Source organism: Anomaloglossus baeobatrachus, chromosome 12, assembly GCF_048569485.1.
Source record: "Anomaloglossus baeobatrachus isolate aAnoBae1 chromosome 12, aAnoBae1.hap1, whole genome shotgun sequence".
Lineage (NCBI taxonomy): Eukaryota > Metazoa > Chordata > Amphibia > Anura > Aromobatidae > Anomaloglossus > Anomaloglossus baeobatrachus.
The window spans coordinates 146,771,156-146,793,054 of NC_134364.1; the positions used below are offsets into that span (position 1 = coordinate 146,771,156).

At 47.4% G+C, this 21,899-nt stretch overlaps 1 protein-coding gene across 2 annotated transcripts in view; it reads right to left on the reverse strand.

The window, feature by feature from the left end:
- The window catches only part of LOC142258350 (V-type proton ATPase catalytic subunit A), a 463,932-nt gene that overhangs the window by 406,427 nt on the left and 35,606 nt on the right, over positions 1 to 21,899 (reverse strand). Inside the window, exon 2 of one of the 2 annotated variants that reach the window (XM_075330923.1) lies at positions 14,061 to 14,152. The exons of the other annotated variant lie outside the window; for it this stretch is intronic. Coding sequence (XP_075187038.1) covers positions 14,061 to 14,142 — 82 coding nt within the window. The 5' untranslated portion in view covers positions 14,143 to 14,152. The remainder of the gene's footprint in view (positions 1 to 14,060; positions 14,153 to 21,899) is intronic. 2 annotated transcript variants of the gene reach the window in all.

Below are 21,899 nucleotides of genomic sequence, written 5' to 3' on the forward strand. Positions count from 1 at the left end.
CACTAATTTCGGCAAAAATAATGCCCGAATTAGTGCGATCCTGTGAGATCCAGCTATGAGATGCCGCAGCTGCTGCAGCATATCATAGATGGACCTCAAACATGCCGCCCCCAGCCCCTGCAGCACTGATTGGAGCGATCGTGCTATGACGCGCAATCGCTCCAATCAGTGTGCAGTGGGGCGGTCTGATCTGCCGGTGGCCGCCCTCCCCAGGCCTGTGCTGGCCTGTGAGCCCTCCCCCAGCATGTCTGCAGCGTGGAGTGGCTGGTACTTTTGGTACCACGCCACCGCTGCTGCTGCCGCCGCCGCCTCTGATGTCACCGCCGCTGCAGCTCTAATGGTAACTAATCCGCTCCCTGCGCGCTCCCGTGAAGGCCCCTGCGCGCTCCCGTGAAGGCCCCTGCCCGTGCCCCCCCCCGATCTGCCCCCCTACGCCCCGATCTGCCCCCCGGCATCCCGATCTGCTACCACCGCTGCTGCTGAGGTCACCGCTGCTGCTGCAAAGTGAGTACTGTGCTCACTTTGCAGCCTGTGCGAGCTCCCGTGGTGCCCCTGCGCGCTGCCGTGATAGCCCCTGCCGTGCCCCCCCCCCCCGCGATCTGCTCCCCCCAACCACCACCCCCCCCCCGACATCCCGATCCGCTCCCCCGGCGATCTGACTGCCTCCCCCATTATCTCTATTCTGCTTCTGCAGCTCCCTCTCCGGTCTCCCCCTCTGCTCTCCCCCTCTGCTGTCCCCCCCTCTGCTCTCAACCCCCCCTCTGCTCTCCCCCCCCCCCACCTCTCCCCCTCTGCTCTCCCCCCCCCCTCTCCCACTCTGCTCTCCCCCGACGTCCTCTTACCTGTCTTCACCGGCCTGATCACATCTGCGTCCATCGCTGGGTCCTGCCTGCTGCTCCTGTAAAGCTGTCCATCTCTCTGCCATCTGTTCCTCTGCAGCTCTTCTGGTCAGTGATCCTCCTGCTAGTCCTCTGGGTACTGTGAGTATAACTTTTTTTTTTTTTCCGTATCCCCTTTCCATTTTTACACCTCATCCGTCCGTGCGTCTCGCCGAGCGTTGATCAGGGATGCAGATAACGGATCGGCATCCCTGCTCAATTTTTGGCGTGACTTTTTTCCGTATCCCCGACGCTTTTTGTATCCCATCCGTCCGTGCGTCCCGCCAAGCGCTGATCAGGGATGCACATAACGGATCGGCATCCATGGTCAATTTTTGGCGTGACTTTTTTCCGTATTCACGACGCTTTTTGTATCGCATCCGTCCGTGCGTCCCGCCGAGCACTGATCAGGGATGCACATAACGGATCTGCATCCGTGGTCAGTTTTTGGCGTGACTTTTTTCCGTATTCACGACGCTTTTTGTATCGCATCCGTCCGTGCGTCCCGCCGAGCGCTGATCAGGGATGCAGATAACGGATCTGCATCCGTGGTCAGTTTTTGGCGTGACTTTTTTCCGTATTCACGACGCTTTTTGTATCACATCCGTCCGTGCGTCCCGCCGAGCGCTGATTAGGGATGCAGATAACGGATCGGCATCCCTGCTCAATTTTTGGCGTGACTTTTTTCCGTATTTGCGACGCTTTTTGTATCGCATTTGTCCGTGCATCCCGCCAAGCGCTGATCAGGGATGCACATAACGTATCTGCATCCATGGTCAATTTTTGGCGTGACTTTTTTTTTTACGTATCCCCGACGCTTTTTTTTATCGCATCCGACCGTGCGTCCTGCAGCGGCCGATCAGTGCACTGCGTCTGTGCGTTTGAAAAGTCAAATTGCGCTCCTTCTCTTCTGAGCCCCGCCATGCGCTCAAACAATTACTTTCCACCACATGTGAGGTATCTGCGTACTCAGGAGAAAATGCACAATACATTTTATGGTGCATTTTTTCCTGATAGCCTTGTGAAAAAAAAAGCTACCTAGTTGAAGCAACCGTTTTGTGGTAAAAAAAATTTTTTTTCTTTTCACGGCTCAACGCTATAAACTTCTGTGAAGCCCCCAGGGGTTCAAAGTGCTCACCAAACATCTAGAAAAATTATTTGAGGGCTCTAGTTTCCAAAATGGGGTCACTTGTGGGGGAGCTCCATTGTTTAGGCACCTCAGGGGGTTTCCAAACGTGACATGGCGTCCGCTAATGATTCCAACCAATTTTGCTGTCAAATGGCGCTCCTTCTCTTCTGAGCCCCGCCATGCGCCCAAACAATTACTTTCCACCACATATGAGGTATCTGCGTACTCAGGAGAAAATGCACAATACATTTTATGGTGCATTTTTTCCTGATAGCCTTGTGAAAAAAAAAGCTATCTAGTTGAAGCAACCGTTTTGTGGTAAAAAAAATTTTTTTTCTTTTCACGGCTCAACGCTATAAACTTCTGTGAAGCCCCCAGGGGTTCAAAGTGCTCATCAAACATCTAGAAAAATTATTTGAGGGCTCTAGTTTCCAAAATGGGGTCACTTGTGGGGGAGCTCCATTGTTTAGGCACCTCAGGGGGTCTTCAAACCCGACATGGCGTCCGCTAACAGGTGCAGCTAATTTTGCACTCAAAAATTCAAATGGCGCTCCTTGCCTTCCGAGCACTGCTGTGTGTCCAAACATTTGATTTCCACCACATATGAGGTATCTGCGTACTCAGGAGAAAATGCACAATACATTTTATGGTGCATTTTTTCCTGATAGCCTTGTGAAAAAAAAAGCTACCTAGTTGAAGCAACCGTTTTGTGGTAAAAAAATTTTTTTTTCTTTTCACGGCTCGACGCTATAAACTTCTGTGAAGCCCCCAGGTGTTCAAAGTGCTCACCAAACATCTAGAAAAATTATTTGAGGGCTCTAGTTTCCAAAATGGGGTCACTTGTGGGGGAGCTCCATTGTTTAGGCACCTCAGGGGGTCTTCAAACCCGACATGGCGTCCGCTAACAGGTGCAGCTAATTTTGCACTCAAAAATTCAAATGGCGCTCCTTGCCTTCCGAGCACTGCTGTGTGTCCAAACATTTGATTTCCACCACATATGAGGTATCTGCGTACTCAGGAGAAAATGCACAATACATTTTATGGTGCATTTTTTCCTGTTACCCTTGTGAAAAAAAAAGCTACCTAGTTAAAGCAACCGTTTTGTGGTAAAAAAAATTTTTTTTTCTTTTCACGGCTCAACGCTATAAACTTTTGTGAAGCCCCCAGGGGTTCAAAGTGCTCACCAAACATCTAGAAAAATTATTTGAGGGCTCTAGTTTCCAAAATGGGGTCACTTGTGGGGGAGCTCCATTGGTTAGGCACCTCAGGGGGTCTTCAAACCCGACATGGCGTTTGCTAATGAGTGCAGCTAATTTTACGTTCAAAAATTCAAATGGCGCTCCTTCCCTTCCGAGCTCTGCCGTGCGCCCAAACAATTGATTTTTACCACATATGGGGTATCAGCGTACTCAGGAGAACATGCACAATAAATTGTATTGTGTACTTTCTCTTTTCTCCCTTGTAAAAATGAAAATTTTATGGCTAAAGTAACATTTTTGTGTTAAAAAGTAAAATTTTCATTTTTTCCTTCCACATTGCTTTGGTTCCTGTGAAGCACCTAAAGGGTTAATAAACTTATTGGATGTGGTTTTGAGCAGTGTGAGGGGTGTAGTTTTTAGAATGGGGTCACTTTTGGGTATTTTCTGTCACCTAGGCCTCTCAAAGTCACCTCAAATGTAATGTGGTCCCTAAAAAAAATTATTTTGTAAATTTTGTTGGAAAAATGAGAATTTGCTGATGACCTTTGACCCCTTCTAACTTCCTAACGGAAAAAAAATTTGTTTCGAAAATTGTGCTGATGTAAAGTAGACAAGTGGGAAATGTTATTTAGTAACTATTTTGTGTGACATATCTCTCAGATTTATGGGCATAAATTTTCAAAGTTTGAAAATTGCGAAATTTTCAAAATTTTCGCCAAATTTCCTAAATTTTCACAAATAAACGCAAAACATATCGGCCTAAATTTACCACTGACATGAAGTACAATATGTCACGAAAAAACAATCTCAGAATCGCCAGGATCCGTTGAAGCGTTCCAGAGTTATAACCTGTCAAAGTCACACTGGTCAGAATTGCAAAAAATGGCCCGGTCATTAGGGTGTTTTAGTGGCCGGGGGTGAAGGGGTTAAGGACTGCTCTTTCCGCATCTGTCAATAAATGCTTTGACAGATTGATTATCTGGGCTGACCCGGTGGTGGGGGGGGATTGTTCTGTCGTTGCTTGTTTCTGAGCGGGTAGTGTGTTTGCTCTAAAAAACGATAACCACCATGTCCCTTTCCTTTGTTCTTACCCCTACCACGGGAAGCTGTATTTCTACCCTCCAGATCCGATGTTTCCGTATCTGTAGAGGTACTCTCAGGCTCACTCTGTCTGACGGGTCTACTGGAGAAAAAATTGTATGCCTTATTATCTCTAAATTCCTGCAAATCCCTGACATAGAACCTATGCTTTTTTTCTTGCCAAAAAACGCATCAGTGGAACGCACAGCGTCCCACAGGAAATGAGGTCAGTTCACATCCGGCGCGCTCCCATCATCGCACTTGCGATGTGGGAGTAGGACGCAGAAGCGTCCGGCAGCCCGCCCCCTCAACCAGGTAGGACAGCCCATCGCGGTATACTTCACCGCGCATGCACACAGTCCGTTATACGGACACTACAGAAGGTGTCTGTAGTGTCCGTATAACGGACTGTGCGCATGCGCGGTGAAGTATACCGCGATGGGCTGTCCTACCTGGTTGAGGGGGCGGGCTGCCGGACGCTTCTGCGTCCTACTCCCACATCGCAAGTGGATGATGGGAGTGCGCCGGATGTGAACTGACCTCATTTCCTGTGGGACGCTGTGCGTTCCACTGATGCGCTCCACCACACTGGGCGGAAGTGGTGTGTGCAGGCATGGATGTGACGTCAGACGCCGGCAGGGTAACGGCAACTATTTAAGAGTACTTTGACTGAACAGCGGTGTACAGCTTATATGAATTGTTGCTGTCACCGCTTGGTAAGTCGCCGATTTCTATTCCTTTTTCTTCTTGAATAGGGTGAGGTTTATTGGGGGTTACTATATTTATATCAGAAATATATTCCCCTTTATTTTTCCCATTCTCTCACGATTTTTCTAGATTTACCCAGTAGAGGTTATCTCCTCATTTGACTCCCCTGATGAATGGTGTGCAGGAAACGCGTCGGGAGAAGGAGATTCTGGGAGAGGACAGCTAGTCCGTTCATAAGGTGTCCAGGACCTGTTTGATGAGGGTCTGTTGTGGATACGCCGAATATGAGGACTTACTGACCACTGATGGGAGACAAGACACCAACAATTGGGTGAGATTGTTCCCTATTAGATACAACCAGGTCAACAACTTGGCTTTTTTGAATCCCTGGTTTGTTGTATTGTTTAAACCGAATGTACAGCATCTTAGTCACATACCTGTGGGTGTGTAGTCATTATAGTGAAATGGCGCCATTTCTTTCAATGGGATCCATTTGAACAGCTATTTTGACTTTTTTCGGTTAAAACTGCTTATATTTGCCAGCACCAATCATACTGTAGGTGTATTTGTGTGGTTATAGGATTTGCCAGTTCCCCAGGTTCTGTAGAGGTTCTCGCAACATTCTGGTTTTTATGTATAGGCAGGGTGAACCCTTCCCTATTTTTAGAGGAATTATTAATAAAGGTTACATTTTAGGTATTATTGCTGTAATTTCTGGTCCTTCTAATTATATATACCATACCAGTGGCTGCATTATTTTGATTATTGTGATATGGCAGGTTTTTTGGCAGCAGGCATAGATACGAATAACTGGATTTCAGAGGCAAAGGAAGTGTTCTCAGAGAGGAATTTCGTTCAAAAAAAATATACCCCGACTCTGAATGGGGCCTTTAATGATTTAACCAGAATTTACAAAGAACGCACCACCTCATGGTGGGAGGTGCAATCACTGGAAAATTATTTGAAGGCCAAAATTGTCCCTAGATACCTCAGGATTTCCCTCACACCTGGCTTTAGGTATAAAAGTCCTGATTTAGCCTTGAAGTGGGAAAAAGAGGTGACTGATTGCTCGCTCAGACTGATGACGTATCTGCTGGAAGAGGAACATAAAAATCTGGCGAACCTAGAACTAGCTTTAAAGGAACAGATAGATATAACAAAGAAATTTTCAGGTGATAGTGAATTTGTTAATAAGGAAGTAACCCTCCAGAACACCATTGAAAAATTTCAATATCATCTGAAAGAAAAAAAGCATAGGTTCTATGTCAGGGATTTGCAGGAATTTAGAGATAATAAGGCATACAATTTTTTCTCCAGTAGACCCGTCAGACAGAGTGAGCCTGAGAGTACCTCTACAGATACGGAAACATCGGATCTGGAGGGTAGAAATACAGCTTCCCGTGGTAGGGGTAAGAACAAAGGAAAGGGACGTGGTGGTTATCGTTTTTTAGCGCAAACACACTACCCGCTCAGAAACAAGCAACGACAGAACAATCCCCCCCCACCACCGGGTCAGCCCAGAAAATCAATCTGTCAAAGCATTTATTGACAGATGCGGAAAGAGCAGTCCTTAATAAAGGTCTAGGGTTTGTTCCTACATCTGATTTTGACAATTTTGAAGGGGTAAAAGATTTGAATTTGTTTATCCGGAAACATAAGTGGAAAAAACATCACATTAGAGAGAACAAAAAACAGAGTGCTGAATTGGGTATATCGGAGGACATTTTGGAGGACGTCAGATTACTCTACAGTATTGGTGAAATTGATCCCAACGTTAGGGGCCTGGGGCCATTTACAGGCCTTAAACAGAAGAGTAACAAAATGCCACCACCGATGGGTGATGTGAGCTCCATTGACATCTTTTGTAATCTGGTCACCCGTGATATTGAGAATCTACGGCCGAGACGTTCCGGTGACTTCAACCTCTCTAAGGCTGAAATGGTGAGTTTGTTGTCCCTTGAACGTTCTCCTGAGCTGATTTATAAAAAAATCAGATAAGGGTGGCAATGTTGTCTTGATGGACATCGATAAATATAGGGATATGTGCCTGTGTATTTTGAATGATGCTGGGGCGTATGACAGACTTGCCAATAACCCCATAAAGGTCCATACGGACCAGTTGAGAGGGATTTTGCTGAGGGCAAGAGATAAAGGTTTGATTGATAAAAAGGAATTTGACTTCCTTCTTCCCAAATTCCCGGTGATTCCAACCTTTTATTGTCTCCCGAAGATACATAAGGGGGTGGACCCATTAAAAGGGAGGCCGATAGTTTCCGGTGTAGGTAGTCTTACCCAGAATTTGGGAATCTATTTAGATGAACTCCTCAAACCTTTTGTTGTCTCTCTCAACTCGCACCTAAGGGATACTACTGACCTCTTGAAGAAACTTGAGGGTGTCGTACTGGAGGAAGATGTCATCTTAGCCAGTATTGATGTAGAATCTTTATACTCATCAATAAGACACGATGTTGGCATGCAAGCTGTAGCGAACTTCTTAAATGGCCGAGGGAGACAGTTCAATGAACATAATGCCTTCCTGTTGGAAGCTTTGAAATTTTGCCTCACACGGAATGTCTTTGCATTTGGAAATCAGCTCTACCACCAGCTCAGGGGCACTGCGATGGGCAGCCCTTGTGCGCCCTCGTATGCAAATTTGCTCCTGGGCTGGTGGGAGGAGACTGTGGTCTTTGGGGATGATTCCATCTTTCCCACAGACAAAATCCTGCTATGGAGCAGATTTATAGATGATATCTTTATTCTGTGGAAAGGCTCAGAAAGAGAGCTGTCTCTTTTTGTGGAACAATTGAACATTAATGACATCGGCTTGTTTTTTACATCTGAAGTGAGTAGATTCAAGCTGCCGTTTTTGGATGTCCTTATAGAAAAAACTTCTGAAGGATGTATTGCCACTAGCACCCACCGTAAGGAGACAGCAACCAACTCGCTACTAAGGTGGGAGAGTAGTCATCCTTTGTCCCAAAAGAAAGGCATCCCAAAGGGGCAATTTTCTAGAGTAAAACGGAATTGCTCCAATAATGAGAAGTGCGCAATACAGTTTGATGACCTGGAGAAAAGGTTTCGTGAAAGAGGGTACCCTAATAAAGTCATAAAAAAGGCACGTGAGGAGATAAGTGGGATCAGCAGACCGGCCCATTTATATCCGGCACCTAAACAGGACGATGGTGATGATCTAGTTCGGTTCATCACAACATTTAATAATGGCTCAAAAGCTGTAAGAGAGGTACTGGAAAGGCATTGGCCCATTTTAAAAATTGACCTTGATATTGGTAAATTCGTTTCGGAGAAACCACAGATCACCTTCAGACGAGCCAGGTCACTACAGGATAGGTTGACCCACAGTCACTTTGTTGACAATAGGGTCACGGGCTGTGATTGGCTTAAAAGCAGTCCTAAGGGCTGCTTTCGCTGTAGTGGATGTGTGGCTTGCAGTAGTTTGAGGGTAGGAAAGAAATTTTGGAGCACCAACACAGGGAAAGAATTTGATATTCGCTGTTTTGTCAATTGTCGCACCAGAGGTGTCATATATAAGGTCACATGTTCATGTGGACTTGAATACATTGGCAAGACTAAGAGAGAATTTAGGAGGAGGATAGGAGAGCATCTGAGAGATGTCAGGATTGGGAATGATACCCCACTGGCAAAACATCTGAACATCTTCCATGAGGGGGATATAAACCAAATAACCTTCCAAGGTATTGATGTGATTCCACCACTTAGACGGGGAGGTGATTGGGACAAGAAAATCCTCCAGAGAGAGTACAGGTGGATCTTTCGACTAAAAACAATTCATCCTCATGGCCTTAATGAGTGTATCTCCTTTGCACCCTTTCTTTAGGTGAAGGCTATAGTGATAGTTAGGAGGGAAAGCCACCGGACGAGTGGGGGCGCCAATCACCGTGTTTTTAGGGTGCCAACCCCCGCAGCTAGGCAGGGTCAGCTGTACCAGTCTAGCTTAGATGGTGGTGGTACTAGTCAGTTTCTTTCTATCTTTATATGTTTCCTGTATGTCTCTTATGTTTTGGTATTTCTAGACCTCAAAATTTCTTTGTGGTCCTGAACCATTGATATTTGCCCTCCAGTGCCTCTCTTCTAGCTGACCTGCTTTTTAGGGGTCTCAATTGTGTTCTGTATCTGTAATGTCCTTCGGTATTTCTGTTTTTATTAACTTCTGAGATTTTACTTTTAATCTGTATTCTGGTTCATGTCCCTTCTATTTGAATTGCAAACTTGAGACCTGTTCATATTATATGGTATTGGCAGTTTCGTCCATCTTATGAACATTAAGTTACTATATAAGAATTTTGTTTTCCTCCACCTTCTGTAGTGTCCGTATAACGGACTGTGCGCATGCGCGGTGAAGTATACCGCGATGGGCTGTCCTACCTGGTTGAGGGGGCGGGCTGCCGGACGCTTCTGCGTCCTACTCCCACATCGCAAGTGCGATGATGGGAGCGCGCCGGATGTGAACTGACCTCATTTCCTGTGGGACGCTGTGCGTTCCACTGATGCGCTCCACCACACTGGGCGGAAGTGGTGTGTGCAGGCATGGATGTGACGTCAGACGCCGGCAGGGTAACGGCGACTATTTAAGAGTACTTTGACTGAACAGCGGTGTACAGCTTATATGAATTGTTGCTGTCACCGCTTGGTAAGTCGCCGATTTCTATTCCTTTTTCTTCTTGAATAGGGTGAGGTTTATTGGGGGTTACTATATTTATATCAGAAGAATATTCCCTTTTATTTTTCCCATTCTCTCACGATTTTTCTAGATTTACCCAGTAGAGGTTATCTCCTCATTTGACTCCCCTGATGAATGGTGTGCAGGAAACGCGTCGGGAGAAGGAGATTCTGGGAGAGGACAGCTAGTCCGTTCATAAGGTGTCCAGGACCTGTTTGATGAGGGTCTGTTGTGGATACGCCGAATATGAGGACTTACTGACCACTGATGGGAGACAAGACACCAACAATTGGGTGAGATTGTTCCCTATTAGATACAACCAGGTCAACAACTTGGCTTTTTTGAATCCCTGGTTTGTTCTATTGTTTAAACCGAATGTATAGCATCTTAGTCACATACCTGTGGGTGTGTAGTCATTATAGTGAAATGGCGCCATTTCTTTCAATGGGATCCATTTGAACAGCTATTTTGACTTTTTTCGGTTAAAACTGCTTATATTTGCCAGCACCAATCATACTGTAGGTGTATTTGTGTGGTTATAGGATTTGCCAGTTCCCCAGGTTCTGTAGAGGTTCTCGCAACATTCTGGTTTTTATGTATAGGCAAGGTGAACCCTTCCCTATTTTTAGAGGAATTATTAATAAAGGTTACATTTTAGGTATTATTGCTGTAATTTCTGGTCCTTCTAATTATATATACCATACCAGTGGCTGCATTATTTTGAAAGAAGGTTTAATCATAATCACAGACGAGGATTCTTTACTGTACGAGCAGTAAGACTGTGGAACTCTCTGCCGCATGATGTTGTAATGAGTGATTCACTACTAACATTTAAGCAGAGCCTGGACGCCTTTCTTGAAAAATTTAATATTACCAGTTATGTATATTCGATTTTATGACAGGGTATTGATCCAGGGAACTAGTCTGATTGCCGGATGTGGAGTCAGGAAGGAAATTTTTTCCCCATTGGAACTTGTTTGCCACATTGGGGTTTTTTTGCATTCCTCTGGATCAACATGTTAGGCTACAGGTTGAACTAGATGGACTAAGGGCGGCTTTACACACTACGACATCGCAGGTGCGATGTCGGTGGGGTCAAATCGAAAGTGACGCACATCCGGCGTCACTTGCGATGTCGTAGTGTGTAAAACCTAGATGATACGATGAACGAGCGCAAAAGCGTCGTTATCGTATCATCGCTGCAGCCTCCGACATTTCCATAATGCCGGTGCAGCGACAGGTGTGATGTTGTTCCTCGCTCCTGCGGCAGCACACATCGCTGTGTGTGAAGCCGCAGGAGCGAGGATCATCACCTTACCTGCCGCCGGCTGCAATGAGAAGGACGGAGGTGGGCGGGATGTTTACATCCTGCTCATCTCCGCCCCTCCGCTTCAATTGGCCGCCTGCCGTGTGACGTCGCTGTGACGCCGCACGACCCGCCCCCTTAGGAAGAAGGCGGGTCGCCGGCCAGAGGGACGTCGCACGGCAGGTATGAGCGTGTGAAACTGCCGTAGCGATGATAATCGCTACGGCAGCTTTCACTAGATATTGCACGTGCGACGGGGGCGGGGACTATCGCTGCAGCATCGGTAACACATTGTTACCGATATCGCAGCGTGCAAAGCCCGCCTTAGAGTCTCTCTTCAACCTTAAAAACTATGATACTATGATAATTATATATATATATATATATATATATATATATATATATACACACATTAACATTTCTTTTTTTAAAGTTATATATTTATTAATAAATATATAAATGTATATTATAGATTTTATGTTTGAATAAAGAATTTGAAGTATTTGAAAGAAAACGATGTGCTTCAGACCATGTTTTCAACGGCAAAAAGGATCATTCCAGCCGCATACAACCGCAAATGTGAGATCTAGATCCGTCCCCCATTGAAACACATTGCAGCTACTGCTGCAATGTACAGGATCCGGTGAGCTGCAGTTCTTGGGCGGAGGCAAAAAACGCTACATGTTGCATTTTTGAAACATGGTAAAAAACTGCAACTCACCGGATCCAGACACTGCCGCATGAAAACGGATGCAAACGCATGTTGCCGCTAGTCCATTGACATTGCATTGAGCAGACAACGGATCCGGCAACGTGCAGTTTGCGTTTTTCTGCCGACCGGCAGAAAAACGCTGATGTGAAGCCAGCCTTACTAAAGCACTAAATTGGTTTTGTAACCTCATTGAGCTTTGAACTTCATAGGCAAGTGTATCTAATCATGAGAAAATGTATTTAAGGTGGCCACTTGCAAGTTGTTCTCCTATTTAAATCTCCAGAGTGGCATCATGGGCTCCTCAAAACAATTCTCAAATGATCGGGAAACAAAGATTATTCAACATAGTTGTTCAGGGAAAGGATACAAAAAGTTGTCTCAGAGATTTAAACTGTCAGTTTCTACTGTGAGGAACATGGTAAGGAAATGGAAGAACACAGGTACAGTTCTTGTTAAGCCCAGAAGTGGCAGGCCAAAAAAAATATCAGAAAAGCAGAGAAGAAGAATGGTGAGAACAGTCAAGGACAATCCACAGACTACCTCCAAAGACCTGCAGCATCATCTTGCTGCAGATGGTGTCAATGTGCATCGGTCAACAATACAGCGCACTTTGCACAAGGAGAAGCTGTATGGGAGAGTGATGCGAAAGAAGCCGTTTCTGCAAGCACGCCACAAACAGAGTCACCTGAGGTATGCAAAAGCAGATTTGGACAAACCTGTTACATTTTGGAAGAAGGTCCTGTGGACTGATGAAACAAAGATTGAGTTGTTTGGTCATACAAAAAGGCGTTATGCATGGAGGCAAAAAAACACAGCATTCCAAGAAAAGCACTTGCTACCCACAGTAAAATTTGGTGGAGGTTCCATCATGCTTTGGGGCTGTGTGGCCAATGCCGGAACCGGGAATCTTGTTAAAGTTGAGGGTCGCATGGATTCAACTCAGTATCAGCAGATTCTTGACAATAATGTGCAGGAATCAGTGACGAAGTTGAAGTTACGCAGGGGATGGATATTTCAGCAAGACAATGATCCAAAACACCGCTCCAAATCTACTCAGACATTCATGCAGAGGAACAATTACAATGTTCTGGAATGGCCATCCCAGTCCCCAGACCTGAATATCATTGAACATCTGTGGGATGATTTGAAGCATGCTGTCCATGCTCGGCCACCATCAAACTTAACTGAACTGGAATTGTTTTGTAAACAGGAATGGTCAAAAATACCTTCATCCAGGAACTCATTAAAAGCTACAGGAAGCGACTAGAGGCTGTTATTTTTGCAAAAGGAGGATCTACAAAATATTAATGTCACTTTTATGTTGAAGTGCCCATACTTTTTGTTTAAATGCGGATTGCACATTTTCTGTTAGTACAATAAACCTCATTTCAATTCAGAAATATTACTCAGTTCATCAGTTATTAGAGATATGAAACTGAAATAGCTGCTGCAAAAACCCAAATTGTTATAAAGAAAAAAGGTTAACATTAATAGGGGTGCCCAAACTTTTTCATATGACTGTACATATAGGACAACATGGTGCTTCAGTGGTTAGCACTCTACTATATAGGAGAACATGGTGGCTCAGTGGTTAGCACTGAACTATATATAGGACAACACAGTGGCTTAGTGGTTAGCAATATACTACATATAGGACAACATGGTGGCTCAGTGGTTAGCACTGTACTATATATAGGACAACACGGTGGTTCAGTGGTTAGCACTGTACAATATATAGGACAACACGGTGGTTCAGTGGTTAGCACGTACTATATATAGGACAACACGGTGGCTTAGTGGTTAACACTGCACTATATATAGGACTAGACAGTGGCCCAGTGGTTAACACTGCACTATATATAGGACAAGACGGTAGCTGAGTGGTTAGCACTGTACTATATATAGGACAACACGGTGGTTCAGTGGTTAGCACTGTACTATATATAGGACAACACAGTGGTTCGGTGGTTAGCACTGTACTATATAAAGGACAACACGGTGGCTTAGTGGTTAACACTGTACTATATATAGGACTAGACAGTGGCCCAGTGGTTAACACTGCACTATATATAGGACAAGACAGTAGCTGAGTGGTTAGCACTGTACTATATATAGTACAAGATGATGGCTCAGTGGTTAGCTCTCCAGTGTTGCGGCGCTGGGGCCCTGGGTTCAAATCCTCCCCAAGGAGGATCTGCAAGGAGTTTGTATGTTTTCCTTGTGGTTGCGTGCGTTTCCTCCGGTTTCCTCCTACACCCCAGAGACATATAGGGAAGTTAGATTGTAAGCCCCAATGGGAACAGTGCTGATCACATCTGTAGAATTAATAGCGGAGTGCTATCCTATTACCTGGTCCAGAGACGCCATGGACAAATCCCATCATGCTCTCCTGCTCCAGGTCACTGAGCCTCGGCAGCTTGGAAAAGTCCATTGTTGTGGAGCTGTAATAGAAATATCAGTAACGTTCAGCACGAAGCACATGATGGATCAGGCTAGAGCCCAGTCCTTGGAGGCCTCTACTTGATGCATGATACCTGACTGCACGTATGGATCAGATATGCACAAAGGGTAGAAAAGGTAAAATGTCAGGTTTTTGGTGCACTCCGCAGGGATAGATGTTTCCCCTTACAGCACCAGTCAGAGGCCTTCACACCTGCCAAAAATCAAATCTCCTGCTTTGCACTCAGTAGGGGCAACACCCTGAAATGTGTCTGAAAATGGAGTTTCTGGTTTGGCTTCTAATATTTAGTCATGTGATAAGGCGCAGTAAGGCCATGTGTGCACGTTGCGTTGTTTTTTTTTTGTGTTTCTGCAGCGTTTTGAGCAGCAGTGTCACATTGACAAAATACATGCGTTCTGCTTCCCCAGCAAAGTCTATGAGAATCATGCAAAATCCGTGTGCACGATGCTTTTTGAAACGCAGCGTTTTGATTGTCAAAAATTTGACAAAATCTCTGCGTTTAGAAAAGCAGCATGTCAATTCTTTTGTCCGTTTTGGCAGCGTTCCACAACCATTGAAATCAATGAGTTTTAGAAAAACGCTGCCAAAATGTTAAGCAGTGCGTTTGCAATGCATTTTTGTTGCGATCCGCATGGTTTTTTTCACATAACAAACACAGGTCTTTCGGTGTCTCTCTCTCTGTCGGTCGGTCTGTCGGTCGGTCGGTCTCTCTCTCTCTCACTCTCCCTCCCACCCCCTCACTCACTCACCGATCCCCGATCACCGGCGCTGCGCTGCACGGCGTTCACACTGTGGCGGCTTCTCCTCTTTTGAAAATGCCGGCCGATCATTAATCCATCTCGTATTCCCTGCTTCCCCCACCCACCGGCACCTATGACTGGTTGTGTGATGCCCTGGACTAGCCAGGTAGTCACAGGTAGACCCCCGCATAACACCTATCCCCTAATAAGGTAACACCAGCCAACCATAAAAACCTAGTCACCTCCCCCAGAGCTTAATAAACACAACAGGGGGCCTGAGGCAGGAAACACAGAGAGTTGTAGAGAGTTGAGTTTTAGTGTTGAGCAGTGGAGAAGGTCAGGCCTGTAGGACAGGCCTGTGACAGTCTGACAGGTGCCAAGGTCGGACCCCGCTCACCTTTGGCTAGGAGGCAGATGATGGCCTAGCCTTTAGGAGCCGGGAAGACGGCTTGGTGGAACCATGGTGGACCGGGACAGAGTAGTGGCCCGCCGGTACCGACCCGGGGAACCGACTCGGAAACCGAGCACACAGAGGGGTACTCAGACCCTGAAACGAGGTTCAGAACCCACTGGACTGAGTTAATTGACTGATTGCGGTCTGGACTTTAGGTCCTTTCCCACCCAAGTCCCAACTGAAGACAATAGCCCACCGAGGGGGAAAGCCACCGCACAGGCAGAGATATCCCACAGGCCAGCGTCTGTGGGCAAAAGGGCTCTCCCGACATACATACAGCCAGGGAGCGGACTCCCGTCGCTGAAGGGCAGGCAACCCAAATACACTACACGGTGCAGGAGAAATGCCAAGACCACCGAACCTGGTGGGGGACCAGACGCAGCCGGCTGCAGGCACCGACCACCATCAACTTTGGTTACCAGAGACTTGTGTGTGTCAATAACAGTGAGTACAACAGTGCCATCCGGCCACGCACTGCCCTGCACCGCCCAGCTACTAACACCCAACGGGTCCCGGGGCCACCATCCCTGCCCATGGAGGGGTTAGCATCTTGCTGCATCACCATCTCCCCCGGGTGCCCAGTAACCGCAGCGGTGGTGTCCTCCTTCACCACAAACCGTGGGTGGCGTCACGAACTTAAACACAGCTCTGGTCATACACCTACCTACCACCCCCCTAATAGCGCCAGCACCCTTTCAGAGCGAAGTGACCCCGGGTCCGGAGACGCTCGAGCCACCCACCAACAAGCCCGGATCCGAGCGGCTCGGCTGCAGCCGAGTGTGGGGCGGTACAGTTGCAGTCAGACACGCCCCCACGCTGAGTGACAGCTGTCTCACTGCAACTGTGATGCCCTGGCAAAACCAGGTAGTCACAAAAGTTGTACACCCTCCTTGTTACCACCAGAAACACACACTTAGGCATAACACACAGCCATTAAACCCTAGCCATACCCTCATGATAATAAGGACACACCAATGGGCGGGATCAGGCGGCTGAGAACGCCCACCTAGGGGTCCTGAATAGTACTGAACGGGCCCGGACTGTAAATGTCCGGATCCGCACAGTTTTAGCGCTATCTCCAGGCCAGACCCGGGCGCACGATCCGGAATCAGCAATATTAATAAAAATGAAAAAAACAATAAATAAATGAGCGTTTCATACTTACCGAGACTCGGTGTCATGGCAGCATACTGCTTCAGGGTCGCGCTTTCACTTCCTCTGCTGTGCAGGCAATCACACAGCTTTCCGTGTTTTCCCCTCCCACCGGCCGTCCTCTCAGCTGTGATTGGTTCCTGGCTGACGTGCCCCCTGTCTGTGACAGCTCTGCCGTGCAGTCATCGCTTAGCGTGGCTCAGTAATAAGCTGCAGTCAGAGTGGGCAGCCGTGCTCTATGGCTGCTCGCTCAGACATGTAGCAGAGCTACATGTGTCTTCGCTGGATCTCGTGTGGATTACGTCGGAGCTGCAGGGTGTTGAGGTAATAAAGTGGTGAAGAAGGAGGCTGCGTTTGTACTTTATTCCAAATAATTGATTTCTCTGTGTCTTGTCTTAAATACTGTAATTTACAGGTTTGTGATGCGGGTATCTCACAGACGCCCACGCAGTCACAAACCTAGGGTTTAATAGCAGCCGTGCACTGTTATTAACCCCTGCTATTACCTTGATTGCCACCGCACCAGGGCAATCAAGATGACCGATATCGCCCCGGAATGGTCACATCTAATAGATGCGGCTATACCGGGCGGCTGCGGGCTGAGAATATACCAGCCCCCAGCCGGCGTTATCATGGCTGGGGATGAAAATTGGGGGGGACCGCACGTCGTTTTTTTTTTTAATTATTTATTTTCATTTAAAAAAAAAAAAAGCATGCGGTTTATCTTAGGCAGCAGTCACACTTGCGAGAGACTCCCACAAGTCTGACATCGCAGCACGCACGAGTCTGACATTGCATCACCCGCACATTTCTGAGGGCTCTTGTACACTTGCGTACCACTTCCGATGCGACTGCATCGGAAGCACTATGTAAATGACTCTCTGCTGCGGGTGTCAGCCGAGGGTCATGCGACTGTGATGCGATCTTGCAATCGCATCACAGGAGCGGAGAAGATAGACAGCGGAGGAGATGGGGAGAAAGTGCTCCCTCTATCTCCGCGTGCACCGGTGCGATTTTACACTGGTGCGATCCCATCGCATGACACATGGCTCACGCTGGCAGTACTGCAGAGCCGAGTGTCATGTGAGTGCCCCTGCTAGGTCAGTGAGAGCGGACCTCTGACCTCTGCTGCGGGGGAAGGGGGGGCGGCACTGAGGAGGGGAGGGGCTGGAGCTGCAGAGGAGAGAATGTCACAGCCCAGCCTGTCACAGTCTCTGCTCAGTCAGCGTCTACACTCAGAGCTGGCAGCCGTGCTTTACGGCTGCTAGCTGTGTGACATGTACCAGAGCCGGATGTGTCTCCGTGGGACGTGTGGATTACGCCAGAGCTGCAGGGTGTTGGTTAATAAAGTGATGAACGAAGGCGTGTTTGTACTTTATTCTAAATAAAGGATTTTTTCTCTGTGTGTTTATTTACATTCATTTACAGGTTTGTGATGCGGGTATCTCACAGACGCCCGTGCGATCACAAACCTATTACCCAGACTGGCACCGCATCACGCCTCCGGGAAGAGCCGGTAATGTACCGGTATTGCCGCATGTAATACATGTGGCAATACCAGGCGGCTGCCGGCATTATCATGGCTGGGGATGAAAATTAGAGGGGACCGCACGTCAGGTTTTTTAATTATTTATTTAAATATAAAAAAAAAAAAAAAAAAAGCCGGAGTCACACTAGCGACGGATACACTGCTTGCCCGCCCACCGGCCGTCCTGCCACCTGTGATTGGTTGCAGTCAGCTGACACGCTGCCACTCAGGTTGGGGGCGAGTCTAGCTGCAACCAACACGCGCCGGTGGGCGGGGAAAACAATGAATATTGAATTGTCGGCTCCGGAAGGTAACAGCATGACCCGGAAGGAGTGTGCCGCCATGACAGCGCCTCGGTGAGTATGCCGCGCTCGCTCCTAACCCCCTAGCCCCTCCACAAACATTTTTAACCTCCGGATTCCAGTCCCCATTGACTTATATGGGCACCGGATTCCGGAGCGGATCAGACTCTTTTTTAAATCTGGCAGTTATCCGCCGGTACCGGATTATTGGCCATCCAATCAACTCTAGTCCTAAGATGTCAGGGACGGGAACCAGAGAGTGGAGTTCAAGTCAAGTGAAGTGGGAGTTGAGTTTTGACAGTTCAAGTGAGAGGAGTGAAGTGTGCAGTGCAGTCCGGGGTAGTAGCCCTTGGACTACCCGGCTAGGTGGCAGACAGTCAACAGGGCCACAGGCGACGGGGATCCGGTCGCGGGAGACCTAAAGTGGACCAGGGAAGGGTTGTAGCCCGCCGGTGCCGACAGCGGGAATCCGGTCCGGAGGCCGTGCACAGTTGGGGTGCCTGGACCCTAGGGCGAGGAAGGTTGCAAGCCCCTCTCCAATTAACCAGCCCGGGACAAAGTTCCAGACTTTGTCCCATTACCTGCCCAGATAGAGCGAAACGAAAGCCCAACGCAGGGGATAGGGTATCCGTCAGAACCCACTGAGATCCCAAGGGTCAGTTTTCGCGGGCCACAGCTCCCAACACAAACAGAACCGGGAGTGGACTTCTCTGTTCCATGCAAAGTCGTCCAGAAGGAAAGACAAAACACAAAGTGCAGGAGCAAGGGATACCTGTTCATTAACCTGGGTGCGGGACCCGAATGCACCCTCCTAAGGCAGCCGGCCACTGGCAACTTGGTTTACTACTGGACTTGTGTGAAATTATTGAACTGTGAGTCAGTACACCATTGTCCCCCAGTCCAGCCCGGTGCGCCACCTCCATCAGCCATAAGTCCTGTGTTCAATCCTCGGGCCCTGGGACTACACCCCCCCTATCCGTGGAGGGGATAACATCTTGCTTCCCTGCTCCATCAGCCCCGGGCGCCCCATCACCAGGCAGCGGCAGTGCCACCATCCCTCACCGCAACCCACGGGTGGCGTCACAGTGTGTCTGTCTGTGTGTTGTCTGTTTACAACTCCCCTGTAAATATCCCCTTAACGACGGTTGTGAGGACAGGCGGCCGTGAGAGCCCGGACCGCTCACCACTCGAGACCGGTCACCACTCGAGCCATAGCAGTAACCCGGATCCGAGCAGGCCTCCCGAGAGAGAGAAGCGGCAGCTGCCCCCGCCCACAACACAACCAATCACAGCTGCCGATGGGCATGTCTATATCGAGCAGTAAAAAAAAAAAATAATTAAAAAAAAAACGATGTGGGGTCCCCCCCCAATTTGGATACCAGCCAGGGTAAAGCCACATGGCTGAAGGCTGGTATTCTCTGGATGGGGAGCTCCACGTTATGGCAAGTCCCCCAACATAACAATATCAGCCAGCAGCCACCCGGAATTCTCGCATCCATTAGATGCGACAGTCCCGGGACTCTACCCGGCTCATCCTGAATTGCCCTGGTGCGGTGTCAATCAAGGTAATAAGGGGTTAATGGCAGCAGCCCATAGCTGCCACTAAGTCCTAGGTTACTCATGGCAGGTGTCTCCCCGAGATACCTTCCAGGATTAATCTGTAAGTTAAAGAAAATAAACACACACATCCAAAAAATCCTTTAATTGTAATGAAAGACAAAAAAGACCCTCTCTCACCACTTTATTAACCCCTCAAAAACACCTCCAGGTCTGACGTAATCCACGCAAAGTCCCACGACGATTTCAGCTCTGCTACATCGGAAGCTGACAGGAGCGGCAGTAGAACACCGCCGCTCATGTGAGCTCCATGCAGCAACTGAAGTGAGTCACGCGATCAGCTGTGCTGTAACTGAGGTTACTCGCAGCCACCGCTCTCAGGTGGAGGACTGCAGCTGTGGCCGTGAGCAACCTGAGTGAAAGCAGAGCTGATCACGCGGCTCACTGCAATCGCTCAGGGGATTTGTGATCACAGGTGAGTCCTTCATGTGTGACCGCAAATCAAGCCGCGGCACACGCACAGAGCCGCGCAATTACATAGATGTTGGATGAAATTCATCCGAGTTCATTCTGATCGTGCGGCTCTGTCTTGCAGCCATCCGTGCTCTTTTTGACAGAGCGGTCCAACTCGGCTCTGCTGCAAGTCTATGGGGATGCTGCAGAGCCGAGTGGGACCGTACTGTCAAAAATGTGCGTTCTGGAAGAATCCAGAATGCATGAATTCAGTAGGAATTCTGCTGTAATACAATGCATCTCAGAATGCAGCTTTTCGGCTGCGTTCTGAGACGCACATGCAGTGACTAATAGAACGCAACGTGCGCACATAGCCTAAAAGGTTGATATGTACCTGTAGGATTGCTACACGCAGTAGATGGCCTCAGAGATCAAGTCCTCTTCCTTCTGAACAGGTAATTAGCAAGTTTATGTAAATAATCCTACCAAGAACAATCATTTCAGGATAGGAACCCTCCTTAATGACACCCATAATCTACAATTCCATTGACAAACAAACTAAAATCATTCTATGGTGAAAATAAAACTAAAATAATGTGATTGCATGTGTGATTCCCCTCATGTAGTTGGAAATGTGGTTGTATGCAGAATTGGCTCTTCATTTGTTGTCATAGTAAGCAGTAGACCTTGCACTGCTGCCATCATTTACCAGGATTCTGATTAATCCCACACAAGGGTTTGTTGTACTAGGCGGATTTCCTACCATTTCTGTTAGTTATCTTTAACAGCATACAACACAGCAAAAGCGATCTTATTGTTTTAAATTATTAGTGGGCAGAAGGTTACAAAAACATTTCCAAGGCATTAGGCACCATGGACACTATGAAGATGTCATCAGGAAGTGGCTCAAATTTACACAACAGAGACATGACCTAGAATCGGACCTCACTCAATATTTAATGAATAGACAAGAAGAATATTAGTCAGGGGGACTGCCAAGAGGCCTAGAGCATCATTAGAAAAAATGCAGAAATTTCTGGCAAATACTGCTTATGACCTGCATGGGACCACGATCGCCTGTATTTATCCTATGTCTAGTCTTTGGGGTACGGTGGCTTAAAGGAACCCATTTCTTACAGAAAAAAACATCCAAGCTTGGATTTGTTTCGCCAAAATCGTGGGTAAACGTGTTTTGGTCTGATACCTATACGGCACATCACAAAAAGAACACCATACCCACCCTGAAGTATGGTGGAGACAGCATTGTACTTTAAGGCTATTTTTCAGCAATTCGCCTAGAACTAGGGCTTTATTCAAAGGAGAGGGCAGAGGTGTATCTAGGCTTTCTGTCACTCGGGGCAAGAATCCTGTTTGGTGCTCCCCCCCCCCCGCCCCGCGTTTTGGGTAGTCGTCATGTTTATATATGATTTGCAAATTTAGCCATGTGCAGATGAGCTGCTCTTCCTAAGGCATAGCATACACAGGGAGAAAAAAAAACGGAGCGAGTGGGATGCGATAAAATCGCATTTTACTTGGACCAA